The sequence below is a fragment of the Oryx dammah genome, unplaced genomic scaffold (assembly GCF_014754425.2).
Source record: "Oryx dammah isolate SB20612 unplaced genomic scaffold, SCBI_Odam_1.1 HiC_scaffold_5, whole genome shotgun sequence".
In the NCBI taxonomy this organism is placed as follows: domain Eukaryota; kingdom Metazoa; phylum Chordata; class Mammalia; order Artiodactyla; family Bovidae; genus Oryx; species Oryx dammah.
The window spans coordinates 96,943,346-96,962,533 of NW_024070189.1; the positions used below are offsets into that span (position 1 = coordinate 96,943,346).

At 44.0% G+C, this 19,188-nt stretch overlaps 1 protein-coding gene across 9 annotated transcripts in view; it reads right to left on the reverse strand.

Annotated features, from left to right (window-relative positions):
• The window catches only part of CACNA1A (calcium voltage-gated channel subunit alpha1 A), a 250,621-nt gene that overhangs the window by 183,119 nt on the left and 48,314 nt on the right, over positions 1–19,188 (reverse strand). For all 9 annotated transcript variants that reach the window (XM_040240887.1, XM_040240886.1, XM_040240885.1 and 6 more), the window contains one exon: positions 16,845–16,984. In XM_040240887.1, the coding sequence (XP_040096821.1) occupies positions 16,845–16,984 (140 nt within the window). The remainder of the gene's footprint in view (positions 1–16,844; positions 16,985–19,188) is intronic.

Genomic DNA, 19,188 nt, shown 5'->3' on the forward strand with positions numbered 1-19,188 from the left:
AAAATGTGTATCATTTTTAAAGTTTTTATTATATTTGTTACAATACTGCTTCTGTTTTATGTTTTGGTTTTTTGGCCGCAAGGCCCGTGGGATCTGAGCTCACCTACCAGGAACTGAACCTGCACCCCTTGCACTGGAAGGCAAAGTCTTAACCACTGGACCACCGAGGAAGTCCTCTATCTTAAAAATTTTTTATTGGAGTATAGTTGACTTAATCAGGTTGTCTTAGTTTCAGGTGTACAGCAAAGTGAACCTGATGTGTGTGTTTGCTTAGCTGATCAGTCATGTCCAACTCTTTGCCACTCCATGGACTATAGCCACTCAAGCTCCTCTGTCCATGGGATTCTCCAGGCAAGAATACTGGAGTGAGTTGCCATTCCCTTCTCCAGGGGATCTTCCCGACCCAGGGATCAAACTTGCATTACAGGTGGATTCTTTAGCCACCAGAGAAGTCCAATGATACATATATGTATGTTCTTTTTCAGATTCTTTCCCTATATAGGTTATTACAGAATACTGAATAGAGTTCCCTGTGCTCTACATTAGGTCATTATTAGTTATCTATTATATATACATTATGTATATGTCAATCCCAGTTTCCTAATTTATCATTTCCCTCGGCATATCCCCTTTGGTAACCACAAGTTTGATTCTGAGATCTGTGAATCTGTTCCACTGGCTGCCTCATCTCGATTATCTGAGCCCTCGGCTCTCCTTTGTTTCCTGGCATCTACAGACAACCACTGGCCCTCAAATCCTCGTCTCAAGGTTGGTTTGGGTTCTGGGTTGCAAAACCTAGAAACCAACCAGATGTCTTAGGCATAAAAGGGATTTTTAGGAAGCTCACATGGTAACTATCAAGAGGCCAGAGGAGGGGGCTTGGGCAATCAGCAGGAATAATACAGCCAGACTAACCCTCACTGCAGCAGGCTGCCATGAAGGAATCCAGAACCATCCTTCATGACTGAGTCAGTGGTTTAGTTGCTAAGTCATGTCCAACTCGTTTTGCGACCCCATGGACTATAAGACTGTAACATGCCAGGCTCCTTTGTCCATGGATTCTCCAGGCAAGAAAATTGGAGTGCGTTGCCATTTCCTTCTCCAGGGGTCTTCCCAACTCAGGGATCAAACCTGCATCTCCTACACTGCAGGCAGATTCTTTACCACTGAGCCACTGGGGAAGCACTTGCTCCATTTTCACATTCTTGAGTGAGGAAGCTTGGGACTGGCTGAGGTTAACTCACATGCCTTGACTACCAAGGGGCGGAGAGAGGAAGACATCCCCCCGCTTCAACCTTCAACTTGTGAGTATGAGGCCCCGTGGTTCAGCAGGATGACACACAAAGGGGGGTTCTCTGCAGATTGGAAGAAGAGGTTGGAATTTGGGTCCCCAACTAATAAGAGCAAATGTTCTCTATAGTTAACTTGCTAGTCTATGGAACCGGGCCTGGAGCAGTAGTAATAATTATTATCATCATTATAATTATAGTTATTAGTCTTATAATAGCTAATATTGAGCACTTACTCTCTGCCAGTTTCTAAGTGTTTTACAACTATTATCTCGTTGAATCCTACCTGATAGGTAGGTACAATCATTATTCCCATTTCACAGATGAGGAAGCTGAGGTCCAAAGAAGCATCATATCCCTTCCTTTTCCTTCAGACCATCCATTGGTAAATACTATACATACACTCAATGCACAATGTGTCAGACATTAACACATTAAACCTTTAGAAACAACTCTACATGGGAAGGGAGTATCATTACTCTTGTTTTTCATTTGAAGAAGCTAACACTCAGAGAGATAGTGTCACTTGCCCAAGGCCACACAACTTGGAAACAGTAGGGCTGGGTTTTAAATCTGTTCCAATTCCAAAGCCCGTGGTCTTAATCACTATGGTATAATATAACCAGAATTTTATTTCTGAGGAGATATATAATAATATGGGCTTCCCAGGTGCTAGTGGTAAAGAACCCGCCTGTCAATGCCGGAGACTTAAGAGACGTGGATTCAGCCCCTGGGTTGGGAAGATCCCCTAAAGGAGGAAGCGGCAATCCACTCCAGTATTCTTGCCTGGAGAATTCCATGGACAGAGGAGCCTGGTGGGCTACCCCCATGGGGTCGCAAAGAGTTGGATATGACTGAAGCGACTTAGCATAGCACACAATACATATGTGATGCTCATTTCCTTTATCTTTCTAAACATGCCCATGATCTTACACTTCTGATACAAAATTTTAAGGAGAGGAAAAAGGCCCAGGAAATTGAGCTATTCTCCAATGAGACCACCTAACCCATCGTATCTTGGGCAGAGATGGTAGGAATGACCAAATGTTTTCCTTCTTCCTGTCTTTGACAAGCTTCCTGAATGAGTTAGACTTATTGCTTACTTTTTTTTCAGACATCTGCTGCCAAAATTTCATGCACCCCCAAATTCCCTATAAACAACCCTCTTTTTCTCTCATATTTAGGCATATATGGGTATACTCGGTCCCTCAGGCATGTCTGACTTTTTGCGACCCTATGGAATGAGGCCTGTCAGGCAGCCCAGTCCATGGGATTTCCCAGGCAAGAAGACTGGAGTGGGTTGTCAACTCCTTCTCCAGGGGATCTTCCTGACCCAAGGATCGAACCCATGTCTCCTGCATTGGCAGGCAGATTCTTTACTGCTGAGCTATAGAGGAAGCTCATTTTCAGACATACTTCATTTTATTGTGCTTTGGAGACATTGCATTTTTTATAAATTGGAGGCTTGTAGGAACCCTGCATTGAGCAAATCTCTTGCCATTTCTTCCAAAAGCATTTGCTCACATCATGCCTCTGTGTCACATTTTGATAATTCTTACAGTATTTCAAACTTTTCATTATTAATAACAACACATACAATATTATTAATATAATATATTTGGCATGGGGATTTGTGATCAGGGCTCTTTGATGTTACTACTTGGATGGTCAGCAGTTTTTAGCAATAAAATATTTTAAAATTAAGGTATATACATTTTTAAGATAGAATGCTATTTCACTGACATATATTTAGTACCATGTGTAAAACAGATAGCTAGTGGGAAGTTGCTGTGTAGCACAGGGAACTCAGCTCGGTGCTCTGTGATGACCTAGAGGGGTGGGATGGGGAGAGTGGGAGGGAGGCTCAAGGAGGAGGGGATATATGTATCCTTACAGCTGATTCACTTTGTTGTACAGCAGAAACTAACACAACATTGTAAAGCAATGATATTCCAATAAAGATTTTAAATATTTAAAAAGCTCTGATACATTCAACAACATGAAAAAAAGATAGAATATTACTGCACTCTTAATAGACTACCAGTATAGTGCGAACATAATTTTCATATGTACTGGGAAACCAAAAAATTCATGTGACTTACTTTACCGCGCTACTTACTTTATTGTGGTGGCCTGGAACTGAACTCACGATATCTCCGAGGTATGTCAGTAGAAAGCCCCAAAGCCCTAGGGATTTTCTTGTCTCTTCTGCTGCAATCAACACAGCTGGTCTGTCTTTCTAACTACCCGTCTACCACGTCTGCTTCCTTCTCTGCTCCTCTTTTGCCCGCTGTTCCCTAGCTGTGGGTGCCCCTCTGACCCTGTGTTCCTGTCTGTGACACCATCATGCCTACAGGGCTCAGTCACTTTCAGCTTTAACCAACCTTTTTTGTGGATGACTCTCAAATCTGGACAGGCAGTCAAGCTTTAAACATATCCCCATCTGTCTGCAAAGCAGCATTTCTGCTTTGATGTCTTGCAGGGACCTCAACATGACTGAGAGAAGTTCTTCTCACTAGAAGCATCCTGTACTCCTGCAACGGCAGCACCATCATACCAGTCAATAGTCAGAGGACTCCCCTGGTGGTCCAGCAGGAAAGAATCTGCCTGCCAGTTCAGGGGACACGGGTTCCACCCCTGGTCCGGGAAGATCCCACAGGCCACAGAGCAACTAAGCCAGTGCACCTCACCTACTGGGCCTGCACTCTAGAGTCCTCAAGCCGTAACTACTGAGCCCATGCACCACAAGTACTGAAGCCCGTGTGCCCCAGAGCCCAAGCTCCACAACGAGCAGCCACCACAATCAGAAGCCCACACTGCAGCTAGAGGAAAGCCCAAGGGAAGGAATGAAGACCGAGCATAGCCCAAAATAAATAAATAAAAATTCCACAGTCACAGCACTGTAAATCAGCTATATTTCAACTGGAAAAATTTTAAAAAATAGTTGATAGTCATGTTCTGGAATGTTCTTTTTCCCGCTGAAATAGACCTTAAGTCCATCTTTTCCTTCCTATTGACACTATTCTAAGTGAGTCCCAAATCATCCCAGACTTAGAATCATCTCAAGGGACTTAGTCCATCACAATTAGGAACCTCCTCCTCTTCTGCCCTTTCCCCCTTCTCTACCTCCTCCCCCTTCTCGCTCTTCCTCTTGACGGTATTTTATTGAGACAGCCACTTTGCAACCTTGAGACAAGAAAGCCTGAAGTAAACATACAACACACTGAGGAAGGTAGGAGAGCATCACTGGGCTACTCACTAGTCCTGGACTTGTGAATTTCTAAGTCAGGTGACAAAAGCCTCCAATGTGAAAGTTGTCTCTACTGTTCCTTACAGAAAAAAAGCATTCCAAACTGATGTACTAGGATCTATGAATGGTTTCAGCTGCCTCTTTGGAAAAAGTTCACTAAACGGAATGATTGGGAGAAGTGACCTCACTATTCAGTTACTATATTCTTCCTTTTTCTTTTTATATATGTGCTAATTACATATCGATGATTTTGTGAAAGTCAAATTTGCATAAGATGTGATTCTGCTACACACTTTGCAGTTTCTTCTTTGAAAACATCCAGGCTACTTCCTACCAGTATAAACTCCTCAGTTTAGTTTATGAAGACCTCCCAGTCTGATCCCTTCTGTCTGTTAAATCTTATTAATATCCTATAATCTCTAGAATACCAACATGAAGCAAAAGAAACATCACCAGCCACATTTTCATGCCCAGAGCAAGACTTAAGAATCTTGGGTTTCCTTCCTGCCTCTGTGCCTGATTGCCAGAGTTTCATGTCCTGAAATTCTGTGGGTGGTCTCCAAATGTGCCCATGAGCAGTGAAAACAAAACAACTCACAGCCTATGTCCTTCCAGTACCACCTAAAAAACACTTGACTTCTGAAATCAAAGCTTCATAAGGCTGAAGGCATTCTTGGGAGCAAAGTATTTGATACTCGCTAGTCATGATAACTCCAAAAGAGATTTACACATAGGTGAATTACACACTTAGAAAATGTACTCCAGGACCTCCCTGGTGGTGCAGCGGATAAGAATCCACCCGCCAATGCGGGGGACACAGATTCAATCCCTGGTGTAGGAAGATCCCTCAGGCTGCCGACGCAACTAAGCCTGAACATCACAACTACTAAACCTGTGCTCTGGGGCCCAAGAGCTGCAACTACTAAAGCCTGCATGCAATCATCAATATGGAATTAGCACATATATAAAAAGAAAAGGAAGAACACAACAACTGAATAGCGAGGTCAGTTCTTCCTATTGTTCCATTTAGTGTTCTTCTTCTGCAACAAGAGAAGCCACTACAATGAGAAGCCCGCACACCACAACGAAAGAGTAGCCCCCACTCACTAGAAAACCCTCGCACAGCAAAAAAGACCCAGCCCAGCCCAAATAAATAAGTAAATGTACTCCAGCTGCCTGGTTCTGTGTAAAACTACACACAGTAAGCCTGAGAACACACCCTTGATCAGGCTCTTCCCCTTCTGCACAAATCTGTTCATACTTATACCACTTTATTGATGCAAGGTAGCTAATGAAGCTGATTTCAATGGAGTTTTAGCCCATTCAGAGCTATGACACATAAGATATGCCATAACTCCTGGAATAGGACCACAACCAGGTGTAGGTATATTCCAGCCCCCAGTACATGCAACGGTTAATTAAGCTGACACTCCTACTGACCTCCAAAACTGCACCACGTCATCTAGACCAGCCAACATGCATGGGCATTCAGGTAGGGACTTTGTGACCTCTGGATCAGTTTATTTTTCAGCGAAACTTCCCTTAACAGTGGTAGGTCATAAGTACCATTGATTGGTTCATTCAGTCAGAAACATTTGTTGAGCACTTATTGTGTGCCAGGCACTACTCCAGGCACTGGGGACTACAACCTTGAGCAGAAGAAATGAAATCCCTGCCTCATGGTGTTTGACCTAGTGAAGAAGATGGGCAAAAAATAAATAGGTAAAGTATTCAACTTGTCAGAAAGTGCCAAGTATGTGGAAAAAAAATCAATAAATGAAAGAGGACAGAAAGCGTTGGGAATTTTAAAATTATAAGTAAAGGGTCAGAGAACCCTGGAGTAAAGTCTTGAAGATAAAAGAGAATGGATAGAGCAGATATCTGGGCAAAGAGCATACCAGGCAGAAGAACTGGAAGTGCAAAAGCCCTGAGTTTTCAAACTTGCCTGAAGTGTTTAAGGAACAGTAAGAACAGGAGCCTGGTGAACTGAAGCCAATTGAGTGAGAAGGAGAACAGGGAGTGATGAGGTTGCGAGGTGATGCACAGGCTGAGGACTGTGGCTTCTCCAATGAGTGAACCACAGGAGGGATGGTTCACTCAGTGGAGAAGCCAAAATAGAAAAGTGAGCAGAAAAGTGATTTGATCTAATTTAGGTGTTAAAAGGATCCTTCTGGCTGCTTGTGTTGACAACAGACTGTGGGGAAGGAGGGCAGAAGCAGACAGCCCTGGGCAGACACTGCTCTAACAACCCAGGCAAGAGATGATGACGGCCCAGCCCAGGGTGGAGACAGCAGAGGCGGAATAAGTACTGAATGCGTGTCAAAGTTGGAACCTATAGAATTGGGGGCTTCCCTGGTGGCTCAGATGGTTAAGAATCTGCCTACGATGGAGGAGACTTGGGTTCGATCCCTGCATCAGGAAGATGCCCCTACAGAAGGGAAAGCCAACCCATTCCAGTATTCTTACCTGAGAAATCCCACGGACAGAGGAGCTTGGTGGGCTCCAGTCCGTGGGGTCACAAAGAGTCAGACATTACTGCCATGTCCATGCCAGGAGACATCAAGATTGTTGGTCAGAGCTCCTGGAAGGACAGAGCTGCTGTTCACTGTCAGGGGAAGAGATGGAGGGACAATATTGGGTGATCAGGAGCTTGGTTTGGGACGGTGAACTCCTCCTCCAAAGTGGGATTTTGAGAGAGGTTCGGGTTGGAGATGTAAGTTTGGGAAACAGCAACATAGAAGGAGTATGTATTCATTTATTTTAAGATACTTTAAATTTTTTATTTATTTGGATGTGCCAGATCTTAGTTGCAGCACGTGGGATCTAGTTCCCTGACTAGGGATCAAACCCGGGCCCCTGGCATTGGGAGCACAGAGTCTTAGCCACTGGGCCACCAGGGATGTCCCTAGAAGGAGTATTTAAACTCTTAAAGTTGGGTGAGATAGCCAAAGGGCTGAATATAACCAGAGAAGTCATGAAAATGGGTTCTTTGTTTTCCTTAAATGGCCTCCCTCCCTCGATTTCTTCTCCCCCCTCCCAAGTTCTTAGCTTCATCCTTCTACTACACAACCCCACCGAAGGTGACAGCCCTTTGTCTCTGGATCAGGCCCAGGATTTTGGAGAGAGGAGAGGCTGTCCAGCTTCTACCACCTCTGTCACAACATGGCATCGGCAGGTCCTATAGTTCCTTCCGGCATAAATCAAAGCACAGTGTCTTTTCAGCTGGCAGCCTCCACCTTGGCCCCAGGCACCCACTTGCTTCCCATTCCACTGAGATTTCCTTTGCCCACAGGACAACTGTCTCCCTGCCTTGGTGAGAAGAGAGCAGTCATCAGCCCTGAAAACTATAGAAGCAGTGACCAGATGCCTCTTCAGAGGCCAGCTGGCATTTGTCACAGCAATTCAAGAGGACAAGACCTCTATCAGCCCCCAAACCTGCAGAGAGATAGATGGCAAGGTCTTCTCCAGCCACACAGGGAAAATGGCCAAGAAGCTCAGTACAGAACAACGTCACCTGGCCATCTGGCCTTCTCTCAATCCTGCCCCACCCCAGGCGGGGGCAGAGCGAGAAAGGAGGACACTTTTAGACAAGCAAGTGTGCTGGGCGCTGTCCCGGGTGCTGAAATCTCTAACCCATTGGGCGTCTGGCTAATACTCCTTGTGTTGATTTGGGATTCTCTGAAAGGAGATCCAAGACAAGGACTTTTGGGAGGGCACGGAATTATAAGAGAGTGAAGCAAAAAGTTGGTGAAGTGTGTACCAATGAATAGGTTTCATTGTGAGCACCTGGAATTCAATCCTGCTAAGACTCTTTAAGAGGCTGTAGAACAAACCTCTGAGTTTTTTCACTGAACAATGGGAAAGCGAGGGTATTTATACATCAGCATCCTTGCTTGTTGGTTGAGGGCTGCTCCTGGCTGGTGTTCAATGTCTGTCATATGGGCCGAACAAACTCCTATGATACTGGAGAAGACTATGCATCAGAGATGCAGAAAGATGAGTGTACTGGAGAGAGAGAGGTGCAAAGAGGTGAGCTGCATGGGAACTGCCCACTACAGTTGCAGGTAAACCCAGAGGTGAGATGAACTAATGAAGAGTGGGACAGCAACAACCACACTCCACCAAAAGAATCTGTTTTAACTTTCCCTTCGGTTTACCAACTCCCATTTATGAAGCACTCAAACAGCTTCAGGGGCACAGGTCACAGTATCTGCCACTTATTTTGCCTCCTCTATTCCCAGGTGACTCAGGGGTAAAGAATCTGCCTGTTAAGCAGGAGGTGCAGGTTCCATTCCTGAGTTGGGAAGGTCCCTTGGAGGAGGAAATGATAACTCTTCCCAGTATTTTTGCCTGGGGAAATCCCATGGACAGAGGAACCTGGCAGGCTACAGTCCATGGAGTCACAAGAGAGGTAGACACAACTTAGTGACTAAACAACAATTCCTTACCACAGCTCTAAGAGGTAGACCCTCTCATTACTCATATTTTCCAGGTGAGAAAACCAAGGTTCAGAGAGATCAACTCACATTCTCAAGTTTATCAGTGGCAGACAGTCAGTCCCCTGACTTTGAGGCCCAGGTCTTAGCTATGTAGACTATGCCAATTTCCCATTTTTGGAAACCTACATTGCCCAGTTCTTTCCTGCCACCATGGAGCCCAAGATGAGGGGGGAAAATGAAGGACTCCCTGCTGACTTCCCTGAAAAAACCTGACTTTAGGGAAAATGGACTCAAGAAAAATGGATTCTGGATCCATATCTGCCTGAGTTCAAATCCTGGATGCACTATTTTGAGGTAGGTGAATTTGGGCAAATTATTGAAGTCCTTTGAGCCTCAGTTTCTTCATCTGTGAAGTGGGGATAACAATGGTACTTAACTCAGAGGGTCGTAAGAATTAACTGAGCATATATTTATATATATATAGTATATCATGTTATAACTGCCTTGTAAGTTCTAGAGTGTCGATATTGTCACTGTTCTTAATAACAAGTATTATGTTCATAAGGATACTGGGCTGAATATAGCTCTTTGTCTGAACTTAATTTGACTGAAGGATATCCTAGACTTAGGGATGTGTCCTAGCAGGGCAACTGAGATCCTAATCTGCCATTTACTAACTATGGGACCCTTTGTAAGTAGCTTGATCTCTCTGAGCCTCAAATTCACCTCTAAAGAAAGGTCTTGTGGAACTGAAAAATGATAACACACATGAAATTGTTAATATAGTGCTGGCACACAGTAAGTGCTCAATAAATGATGAGAACAAAAATCATGGCAGCCATCATCATTATCATCACTGTCGCTCCAAGATGGACAAACAAGCTCCTGCTGCTAGGAAGTGAAGCGATTCTTGATGGAACACGGTTCAGCAAATATCATGACAACCAAATGCTCTGAACACTAAGAAGATCGATGCTCTCTCAACGACAAAACTCTCTGAGTGATAAAAAGCATTTGTGTCACAGCGGGGAATCTTTCTGGTACCAGGGGTGACTGACTGATCCTCTGCTGGGGGGTGGGGTGGGGATTAATGCAAAGAGACCTTAAAATAAAATGCTGCTGGCATTTATAGGAGCCGTTAGTTGGTCCTGTGAGTCAGAATGCTGGTTGTGGTTTATTGTTGTTGTTTGGAATGCTGTTTTGATTTGCAGACAATGCATGAGAGGCTGAGGAACAACTACATGTGCTGTTCAATTAGTCAAAAAAGCAAGAGAATGTGAGAGATGTGTGACTCTGGCCAAGTTACTTTGACCCTTCTGGTCCTCAGTTTCTTTAACTATTTAAGGAAAAAAATGGGAAATTGGAATTACTCTCTGAGGCTCCCTATTTCTCTAAAAAGGGATCACAGGCTGGGTATTTGGAGAGACGAGGGAAAGAGAAGGCAAAGCTCTGATGGTGGAATCCAAGAGGTGGCATTAGTTATCTATACTACCCCCACTGACCTCCAAACTGGGACACCAAGCCTCCTTGACATGAACATATCTTCTGATTTTGGAAGACTTCTGATTACCCACCATCTCAGCATGACTTTGGGCAAATTACTTCTCCCCTCTGTGTCTTTACTTCCTGTGAGTAAAATAAAGGGGTTGGACCTGCCAGAGTGAGTCCACTGAGTCCTAACATTCAATGATGCTATGAAAACAAAGTCAACGTCCTTTCCTGCTGGTCTCCAAGTACTTGAGTCTTTTCCTCACCTCTGTCCTTAACACAAAACTGCCCAAAGCCTGGGGTGGTTCATAGGACCTTTCAAAAAAGGAACCTTTGTTTTCTTACAGTCACAAAATATGAGAGCAGGTAAAGACCTACTCAACTGCCCCTTGTCTGCCTCAGCTGACGTCAGGGTATCTGCACTGGGTATCTGGGTATCAGGGTATCTAGACTCCTGGACTGTTCAACTATTTCTATCAATGCAGTGGTCTCCATCTCCTTAAATAGCTTGGTAAACTTCCCAGAGGGCTTCTCAGGTGGCTCAGTGGTAAAGAATCAATCTGCCAATGCAGGAGACATGGGTTCAATCCACGGGTCATGAAGATCTCTTGGAGAAGCAAACGGTAACCTACTCCAGTATTCTTGCCTGGGATACCCAATGGACAGAGGAGCCTGGTGGGGCTCAGCCCATGGGGTCACAAATGAGTTGGACATGACTTAGCGACTAAACAGCAAAAACAGATTTTTCCAGAACACTCTGATTATCAGAAATGTTACCACCTTCCAGCCTGGCAAACATTTATTTTACTGATCACCTATTATATGTCAGGTACAGGGCTAAGACCATGAATTAAAAAAAACAATCATCTTCGCTCCTACCCTGGCAGCATTTGCAGTCTCTTTTCTTAACATGCACAAGTGTATTATTTGACTTCTTTGATGTATACATATATTTGAACATGACAATAAGAACTCTGTTATCTCAGAAACATAGCCAAGCTTCTCAAATCTTCCTCTTATATATTTTCAGTTTAATGATCAAATTTCAAATACACGTGGAGGATGATATAAATGAGGTTGATCAACTACAAAGTTAAAATGTCTCTGAGGCTTTGAGCTACACAGAGCACACAAAAATCCATGGGTAAGATCTTTTTCACCAAATGTCACACCAAAAGATGGCCAAAACATTGGTACTCCATGAAAAGTGAATGGTATTTTAATGCTGCAGATTGCTTTGAAATATGAGAACACAATGTTTTAATCAGAAAGCGCACATTCAAGTCATCTTTGTTTCAATGTCAAATTAATACACTTGAGTCCCTTTTCCTCCAGAACACAAAATTAAGAGTTTATTGCATTTCCCATCGCTGACATTGCACAGAAGTCTAGGTGTGCAGGGACACTAAAGTCTTCTCTCTCTGTTCCTCACTTATAACCCAAGAGGAGATCCAACAGCCCCTTGGAATTTGAAGTAATAAAATTTGAGCTATGTGCCCGATCTGAAGGAGACAGAACCACAAGACAGTAAGAAAGACGGGTTGATTACTGGAGAAGTAAGACGAAAGCAAGAGAAAGGAAAAAAGATGACAAATAAGGAAAGGAGAAGGGGTTAAGAAATGAATAGAATCCACAGCAGGGGCTCCTTGTAGCGTTCAAATCAGGACCCCACTGAGACTCTGATGAAAACTACAGACCAGGAAAATACACACAGACACACACACACACACACACACAATTTTGGCATGAAATTTCAGATGGCTCATGGATCCCATTAATTCCAACTACGAGCTTGCATCCTTAGGATCAATCTGCCCCAGAGGAAGACTTTCTCCTCTAGAGGCTCATCAAGTGTCAGGGAACTGAGAATAAAAGATCACCTTGTTGTACCTGTGGAGTGGATAGAAACACCCAGGCAGCAGACTGGCCCGATCCAACGGCTGCCTTTCAACTTGTATGTGTCTGTGTGTCTTAGTCGGTCAGTCGTGCCTGACTCTTGGCGACCCCATGGACTGTAGCCTGCCAGGCTCCTCTGTCCATGGAATTCTCCACACAAGAACACTGGAGCAGGGTGCCATTCCCTTCTCCAGAGAATTTTCCCGACTCAGGGATCAAACCTGGGTCTTCTGCATTGCAGGCAGTTTCCTGACTATGTGAGCCACCAAGGAAACCCTGCCTTTCAACTTACTAATCACTTATTGAGACTTACTACATGCTCAACAGGATATGAGCTTCCCTAGGTGTTTCAAGAACCATGTTACAGAAAACAGGGGTTTTGAAGGCTTCTTCCCGCCATCAAGGTCAAGCCAGCCTCTAGCAGCAGAAGTCAGCCCCCAGGGAGCATAAGTTGGTACAACCACTTTGCAGAGCAATTTGGCAGGATCTAGTGAAGCTGGGAATGCACAGAGCTTACAACTCAGCAATTCCACTCCTGGGCATATGCCCTAGAGAAATGCACTCACAAGAACGAGGGGACAGCTTTGTTCAAAATAGCACAAAGCTGGAAACAACACAAATGTATAAATACATGGTAGAATGTTCACAGCACGGAATACCATGAAGCAGTGAAAACGGATGGATGGGACCATTCTTGTCAAGCAGATTAAGCTCATACTTCTTACATACTTATCTAATTAAACTGTAACATAAGTATCATATACTTCTTATATTCTTATATAAAAGTGTAAATACATAAACAGAAACGATAAGCACAAAATTCAGGAAAGTGCTTCTGGATGGAGAGAAAAGAATGGGGCCAGGAAAGGGAAGGCAGGGGCTTACACAGTATTAAAAAGATTGCATTTTTAAGAAAAAAGTTATTATTGGAGTATAGTGGATTTACAATGCTGTTTTGGTTTCAAGTACAGAGCAAAGTGAATTGGCTTTGCATATACACACATCCACTCTTTTTAGATTCTTTTCCCACATAGGTCATTACAGAGTATTGCATAGAGTTCTCTATGCTATACATAAAGGTTTTGCTTTTCTGGTCACCAATATGTTTACTTTTATTGGTTGTATATTTTACTGCAACTTCCTGTGCTTTCAAGAACAGTTGAAATATACTGTTTTCTTAGTCAAAAAGAACCTTCGGTGAAACATGGATAAGACCTTTTTACTAGATATTCCTAAAGTTTCTGATTGAAAAAAAAAAAAGGAAAAGATAAAAGAAAATCAAATGATGTATTGTTGAATCTGTGTAAAGGTTAATCTACTTGAACAAGTAGTCTTTGAATGGAATATCAAATTCTTAATCATGTAAAGGTTTCATTTCGATGGCAGTGCTTACCTGTGCTTACCTCCTCCACTTTCCCCTCACTCACTCTGCTCCAGGCATGCTGACCTCGTCACTGTTCATCAAACCCACCAGATGCAGCTCAACCTCTGGCCCTTGGCACTTGCTGCTCTCTCTGCCTGGCACTCTCCTCCTTAGGCTCATTGCTTATTCACTCACTTCCTCCAGGTTTTCATTCAAATACCACCTCCCCAATGCTAGTCTTCCCTGACTTCTAGCCCTCCTGCCCATAATACATCCCATCCCTTCTCTGCTTTATTTTTTCTCTAAAAATATCTCATCAACATCTAACACACTACATATTGTATTCATTCAGGCATCTTGTCTTTCTTCACCACTAGAATGTTAGCACTACAAGAGGAGGAATTTTTGTCTGTTTTGACCACTGCTGGTTCCAGAGCATATAGTAGTTGCTCAATAAATATTCATTGGATGAATACTGTTCATTCAATATTTGCATTCAATGAATATTTGTTATATGATTTGCTATATGATTCTCCACTTCTTTTAGAATTTGTTACATGGGCATTTGTTATATGATTCTCCACTTCTTTTAGAATTATTCTACTATACCTTTTTAGAAATGATTATTTCTATCACATCTTTTTTTATAATACATTTTTAAACAACAACAACAAAGTCAACCATTGAGCTGTTGCACACACAAGTTTCCTAGTAAGCAAAGAGAAAAGTGCTCGATGCCACGATATGTCCAAGGAACCTTTCAAGGTCATGAGGCAAAGGACAGTGGGCTCAGCAAACAGAGCCCCCATCAGAAAACACTAGGGCTAGCCCTCATAACAGACCACTCAAACCTGAAAGCCTCTACCAAAATAGCCCAACTGACACAGCTCCTTCTGTGAGAAGCAACGTTGCTTTAAACAACAGATACATTTAAAACCTGAATTATGAGAGGCCAGCCAACACAGCATGGACACTAAGACCCATGACATCTGCCAAGAGAGAAAGGACCTGGAGCAGCAACACGGCCCAGAGGAGAAATAGAATCCCAGGGAAGAAAACTGAGAAGGAAGTGGCAACCCACTCCAGTACTCTTGCCTGGGAAGTCCCATGGACAGAGGAGCCTGGCGGGCTACAGTCCATGGGGTCACAAAGAGCTCAGTCCATGGGGTCACAAAGACACGACTTAGCGACTAAACAACAGAGAGAACTGTGATTCCCACACAGAAATGATCCCATCAGTTCAGTTCAGTTCAGTCGCTCAGTCGTGTCCAACTCTTTGCGACCCCATGAACCGCAGCACGCCAGGTCTCCCTGTCCGTCACCACCTCCCGGAGTTCACTCAAACTCATGTCCATTGTGTCGGTGATGCCATCCAACCATCTCATCCTCTGTTGTCCCCTTCTCCTCCTGCCCTCAATCTTTCCCAGCATCAGGGTCTTTTCCAATGAGTCAGCTCTTCACATCAGGTGGCCAAAGTATTGCAGTTTCAGCTTCAACATCAGTCCTTCCAATGAACACCCAGGACTGATCTCCTTTAGGATGGACTGGTTGGATCTCCTTGCAGTCCAAGGGACTCTCAAGAGCCTCCTTCAACATCACAGTTCAAAATGCATCAATTCTTCGGTGCTCAGCTTTCTTTATAGTCCAACTCTCACATCCATACATGACCACTGGAAAAACCATAGCCTTGACTAGATGAAGCTTTGTTGACAAAGTAATGTCTCTGCTTTTTAATATGCTATCTAGGTTGGTCATAACTTTCTTTCCAAGGGGTAAGCGTCCTTTAATTTCATGGCTGCAATCACCATCTGCAGTGATTTTGGAGCCCCCCCAAAAAATGATCCCATAGAGGATTATAATCCCATAGAGGAAAACTGGGCTCTCATATAGAAGAACTATGAGGAATGTCTCCCAGTGAATAGGGCTCTTGGGAGAGAAGAAAAAGACTTAGCTCGGAGGGGAGGAGTGAGTAAGCAAGGGAGTCCGAAATCATCACAAAATGGTAAAGCCTATACTGGGACTGGATAAAGGGCTTTGGGGTCAGTAATGGAGACTGGCTGACTATCCACCAAATCCATTTCCATTTCCTTCTAAGCACGGTGTGCTGTTTCCCAGCTTCCCTGGGCCACATATGGGCACGTGCCTGAATTCGAACAGAAGTCTCTATGAGTGAAAGAGGTTATGAGCCAGATTCTAGCCAGGACTCTACAACCGCCTCCCTGCCCCAAGCATCACCATCTACATTCATGTCTCTCTTATGATTTCCTGTAGACACGTAGACCCAATCTGTGAGTCAACAATAGGGAACCACAATGTATACTGAGGGCCTGGGTCCCTCAATCACTGTGCAGAGGAAAGAAGCCTGCCAACAAGAAACAACTGTTTTGATCTTTCAACAAGCAAGAAATAAAACTTCTGTTGTGTTTAAGTCATTACCTAGTTTTGGATTTTGTTGTTGCCATTATAGCAGCTAGAGTTACCTTATACAAGGTGCAGTATACACCTTCACCTTTTACCTTTTACCTCTGGTTCATTGTATCAGATCTGAATCCTCCTCAGAGGCATTGATTGAATGGCTGGCTTTCTCCATAATCCCACCACAATCTCTCGTACCCTGAAGTCCTCAAAAAGCATTTACCAATTTAAAATAAAGGCAAGGTATTCTCCCAAGCAAAGCAAAAGGACCACGTGTGCGCAAAAGTTACAAACTTGAGTTCTGGAATGATATCATCTCAGGTTCAAATCCCAGCTCCATCACTTACTAGCTGGGCAATCGCAAGCAAGTTCCTTCTATGCTTCAGATTCTTCAGCGCTCACATGGGAATATTAATGTTTCCTAATTCATTGGATTGTTGTGAGGATTAAATGAGAGAATGCACGTAAAGCACTTTGGAAGCAGTCAATTCTAATAAGCTATTACTATAATTGTAACAGAAAGCATCTGCTGTGATCTCCAGCCGAGATGAGGAGGTGAGGGGGGTTGGGTAAGAGGGCAGAAGCACGCTGAAGAACATGGGGGCTCAGCATTTCTGAGCCCAGCCTGGATGACACCAATCCTTATGTTTCCAGAGTTCTCATCCTTCAAGATAATTCTAAGAAACATAGTACAGGCCACTTACCCTGTTAGCACCACCACAAAGTCCATCACATTCCAGCCATTCCTCAAGTAAGAGCCTTTATGGAAGGCAAATCCAAGGGCAATGATTTTAATTCCAGCCTCGAAACAAAAAATTCCAATGAAGTATGGTTCTGTGTCATCCTGGAAGGGGGAAAAGGTAAGATTAGTGTCTTTGGCTGGGCAGAGGGCGGCATGAACAGGGAACCACCCACTTAGAATCTCTACCCACTTCCCCTCACCTCTTCAGACTTTCCAGCCCTCCCCGTGCCTCACTGCATCCTGCCTGGAGTAACCTTGTCCAAAGGCTACTGCGGGAAAAACAGAAGCATGGAGAAGACGACTCCTTTCCATTTGGCCAACTTTACACACTACTTAGGCAGCCATGTGTGACTATTTAAATTGAAATGAAGGGATTTCCTGGTGGTCCAGTGGTTGGGAATCTGCCTGCCAATGCAGGGGACACGGGTTCGATCCTTGATTGGGGAAGATTCCCTATACCGTGGGGCAACTAAGCCTGAGTGCCGCAACTACGATGCCTATGCACCTAGAGCCTTGCTCTACAACAAGAGAAGCCTCTGTAATGAAAAGCCTGTGCACCGCAGTGAAGAGTAGCCCCCACTCACTGCCACTAGAGAAAGCCCACGCAGAGCAACGAAGACCCAGCACAGCCAAGAATAATAAATATATGATAAAAAATAAATTGAAGCGAAATAAAACGAAAGACTCAGTTCTGCTGTCACGCTAGTCCCATTTCAGGTGGCTAATATATTGGACAGTGCAGATGTTGGATATTTCCACCACTGTAGAAAGTTCCACAAGAAAGGGTCGGTTTAGAATGTTTACTTATCTCATGCATCATCGAGGACCCTGGGGTTGGTCCCTGTGCACTGACCTCTCCTCCAAGCCCCCAAATCTGACACTTGTGATGATTCTAAGCTGGTATGCACCAGTACAGCAGCTCAGGTTGAAAAAATATTGGAATGAATACTTCTGCTCTGGCTGGTAAATGGCTAATGTTCCAGCTCCCAGCTCCCTGCCAGACCTCTGGCCAGGTCTGGCTTCCAGCTGACACTCTATAGTATTAATACTTGGAATTAAGCTATAAACTTTGTTCCATCAGAGCCCCTCCATTGCTGTCTCCCTCATCTGTTAATGACAATGCTTCTCAAGCTTCAGTCATTTTCATTCTCCTTCCACGACCTTTCCCATACCAGCTCACCACCGCTACTACTATTTACTTACTATTCTTTCAACAAACTCTTTTTACCTAGCCTGATCTTAAGCAAAAACAAACAGAAGAGCTTTAAGTCATTGTTTTTCTGGACTAGTTATATTTTTAGGAAACACACTGTAATACATAACTGCACACGTGTGTGCTGGGTTGTGTCTGACCCTTTATGACCCCATGGACTGCAGCCTGCCAGGCTCCTCTGTCCATGAGATTTCCCAGGCAAGAATACTGGTGTGGGTTGCCATTTCCTCCTCCAGGGGATCTTCCCGACCCAGGGATCAAACCCACGTCTCCTGCATCGGCAGGCAGGTTCTTCTGCAGCACCACCTTGGAAGCCCAGTACATAGCTATTAACATGTGAAAGCCTTGAGATCATCAATATTATGTGGATTAGGAAGGAGTGACTTCTAACATCTCTCTTTCCCTACACTTGCGTTTTGAAAACTGGCTTTGAAATGGTGATGGGAAGGAGCATGTTCTCCTTCTTGGGGTTGTCAGAATGCCAGGAGGCAAACCAGGGGACTGGGGGATGCTTGGGGCATCGAGAGAGACCTTAGTGCTACTTTACAGCTCTGCAGAGTTCCACCAGATGAAACTGGATTTTGACTGGATTTTGACTCCAGAGCTGATATTCATGTATAGTAAAGCTGGGGAAAAGAGAAACCAGCTAAATGATACCCTAAGCAAGCAACCATGCAAAAGTCAGAATGTGGGACCTTCCTTAGGGCAACTGGACTGGTTTCTGTAGAGTCAGTGGCAGGAGGGAAGATAACTGCCTTAGATTAAAAGCCTTAACATCAAATCTAGACCATGTACAGATCTTGGTTCAAACAAAACAACCTGTAAGATGCCATTTCTGAAGGAATTGTGGATATTTGATTACTGGCTGGGTTTTGATGATTCCCAGGAACCACTGGCGTGTTGGATGTCAACATGTCACTGGGGTGACGTAAGAAAGCACCTTTTTTGGCCACTCTATGTGCCTTGTGGGATCTTAGTTCTTCAATCAGGGTTTGAACCCAGGCCATGGCATTGAAAGCACCAAGTCCTAACCACTGGACAGCCAGGTAAGTCCCAGAAAGTGCCCAAATTTTGAGGAACGCAGACTTAAGTA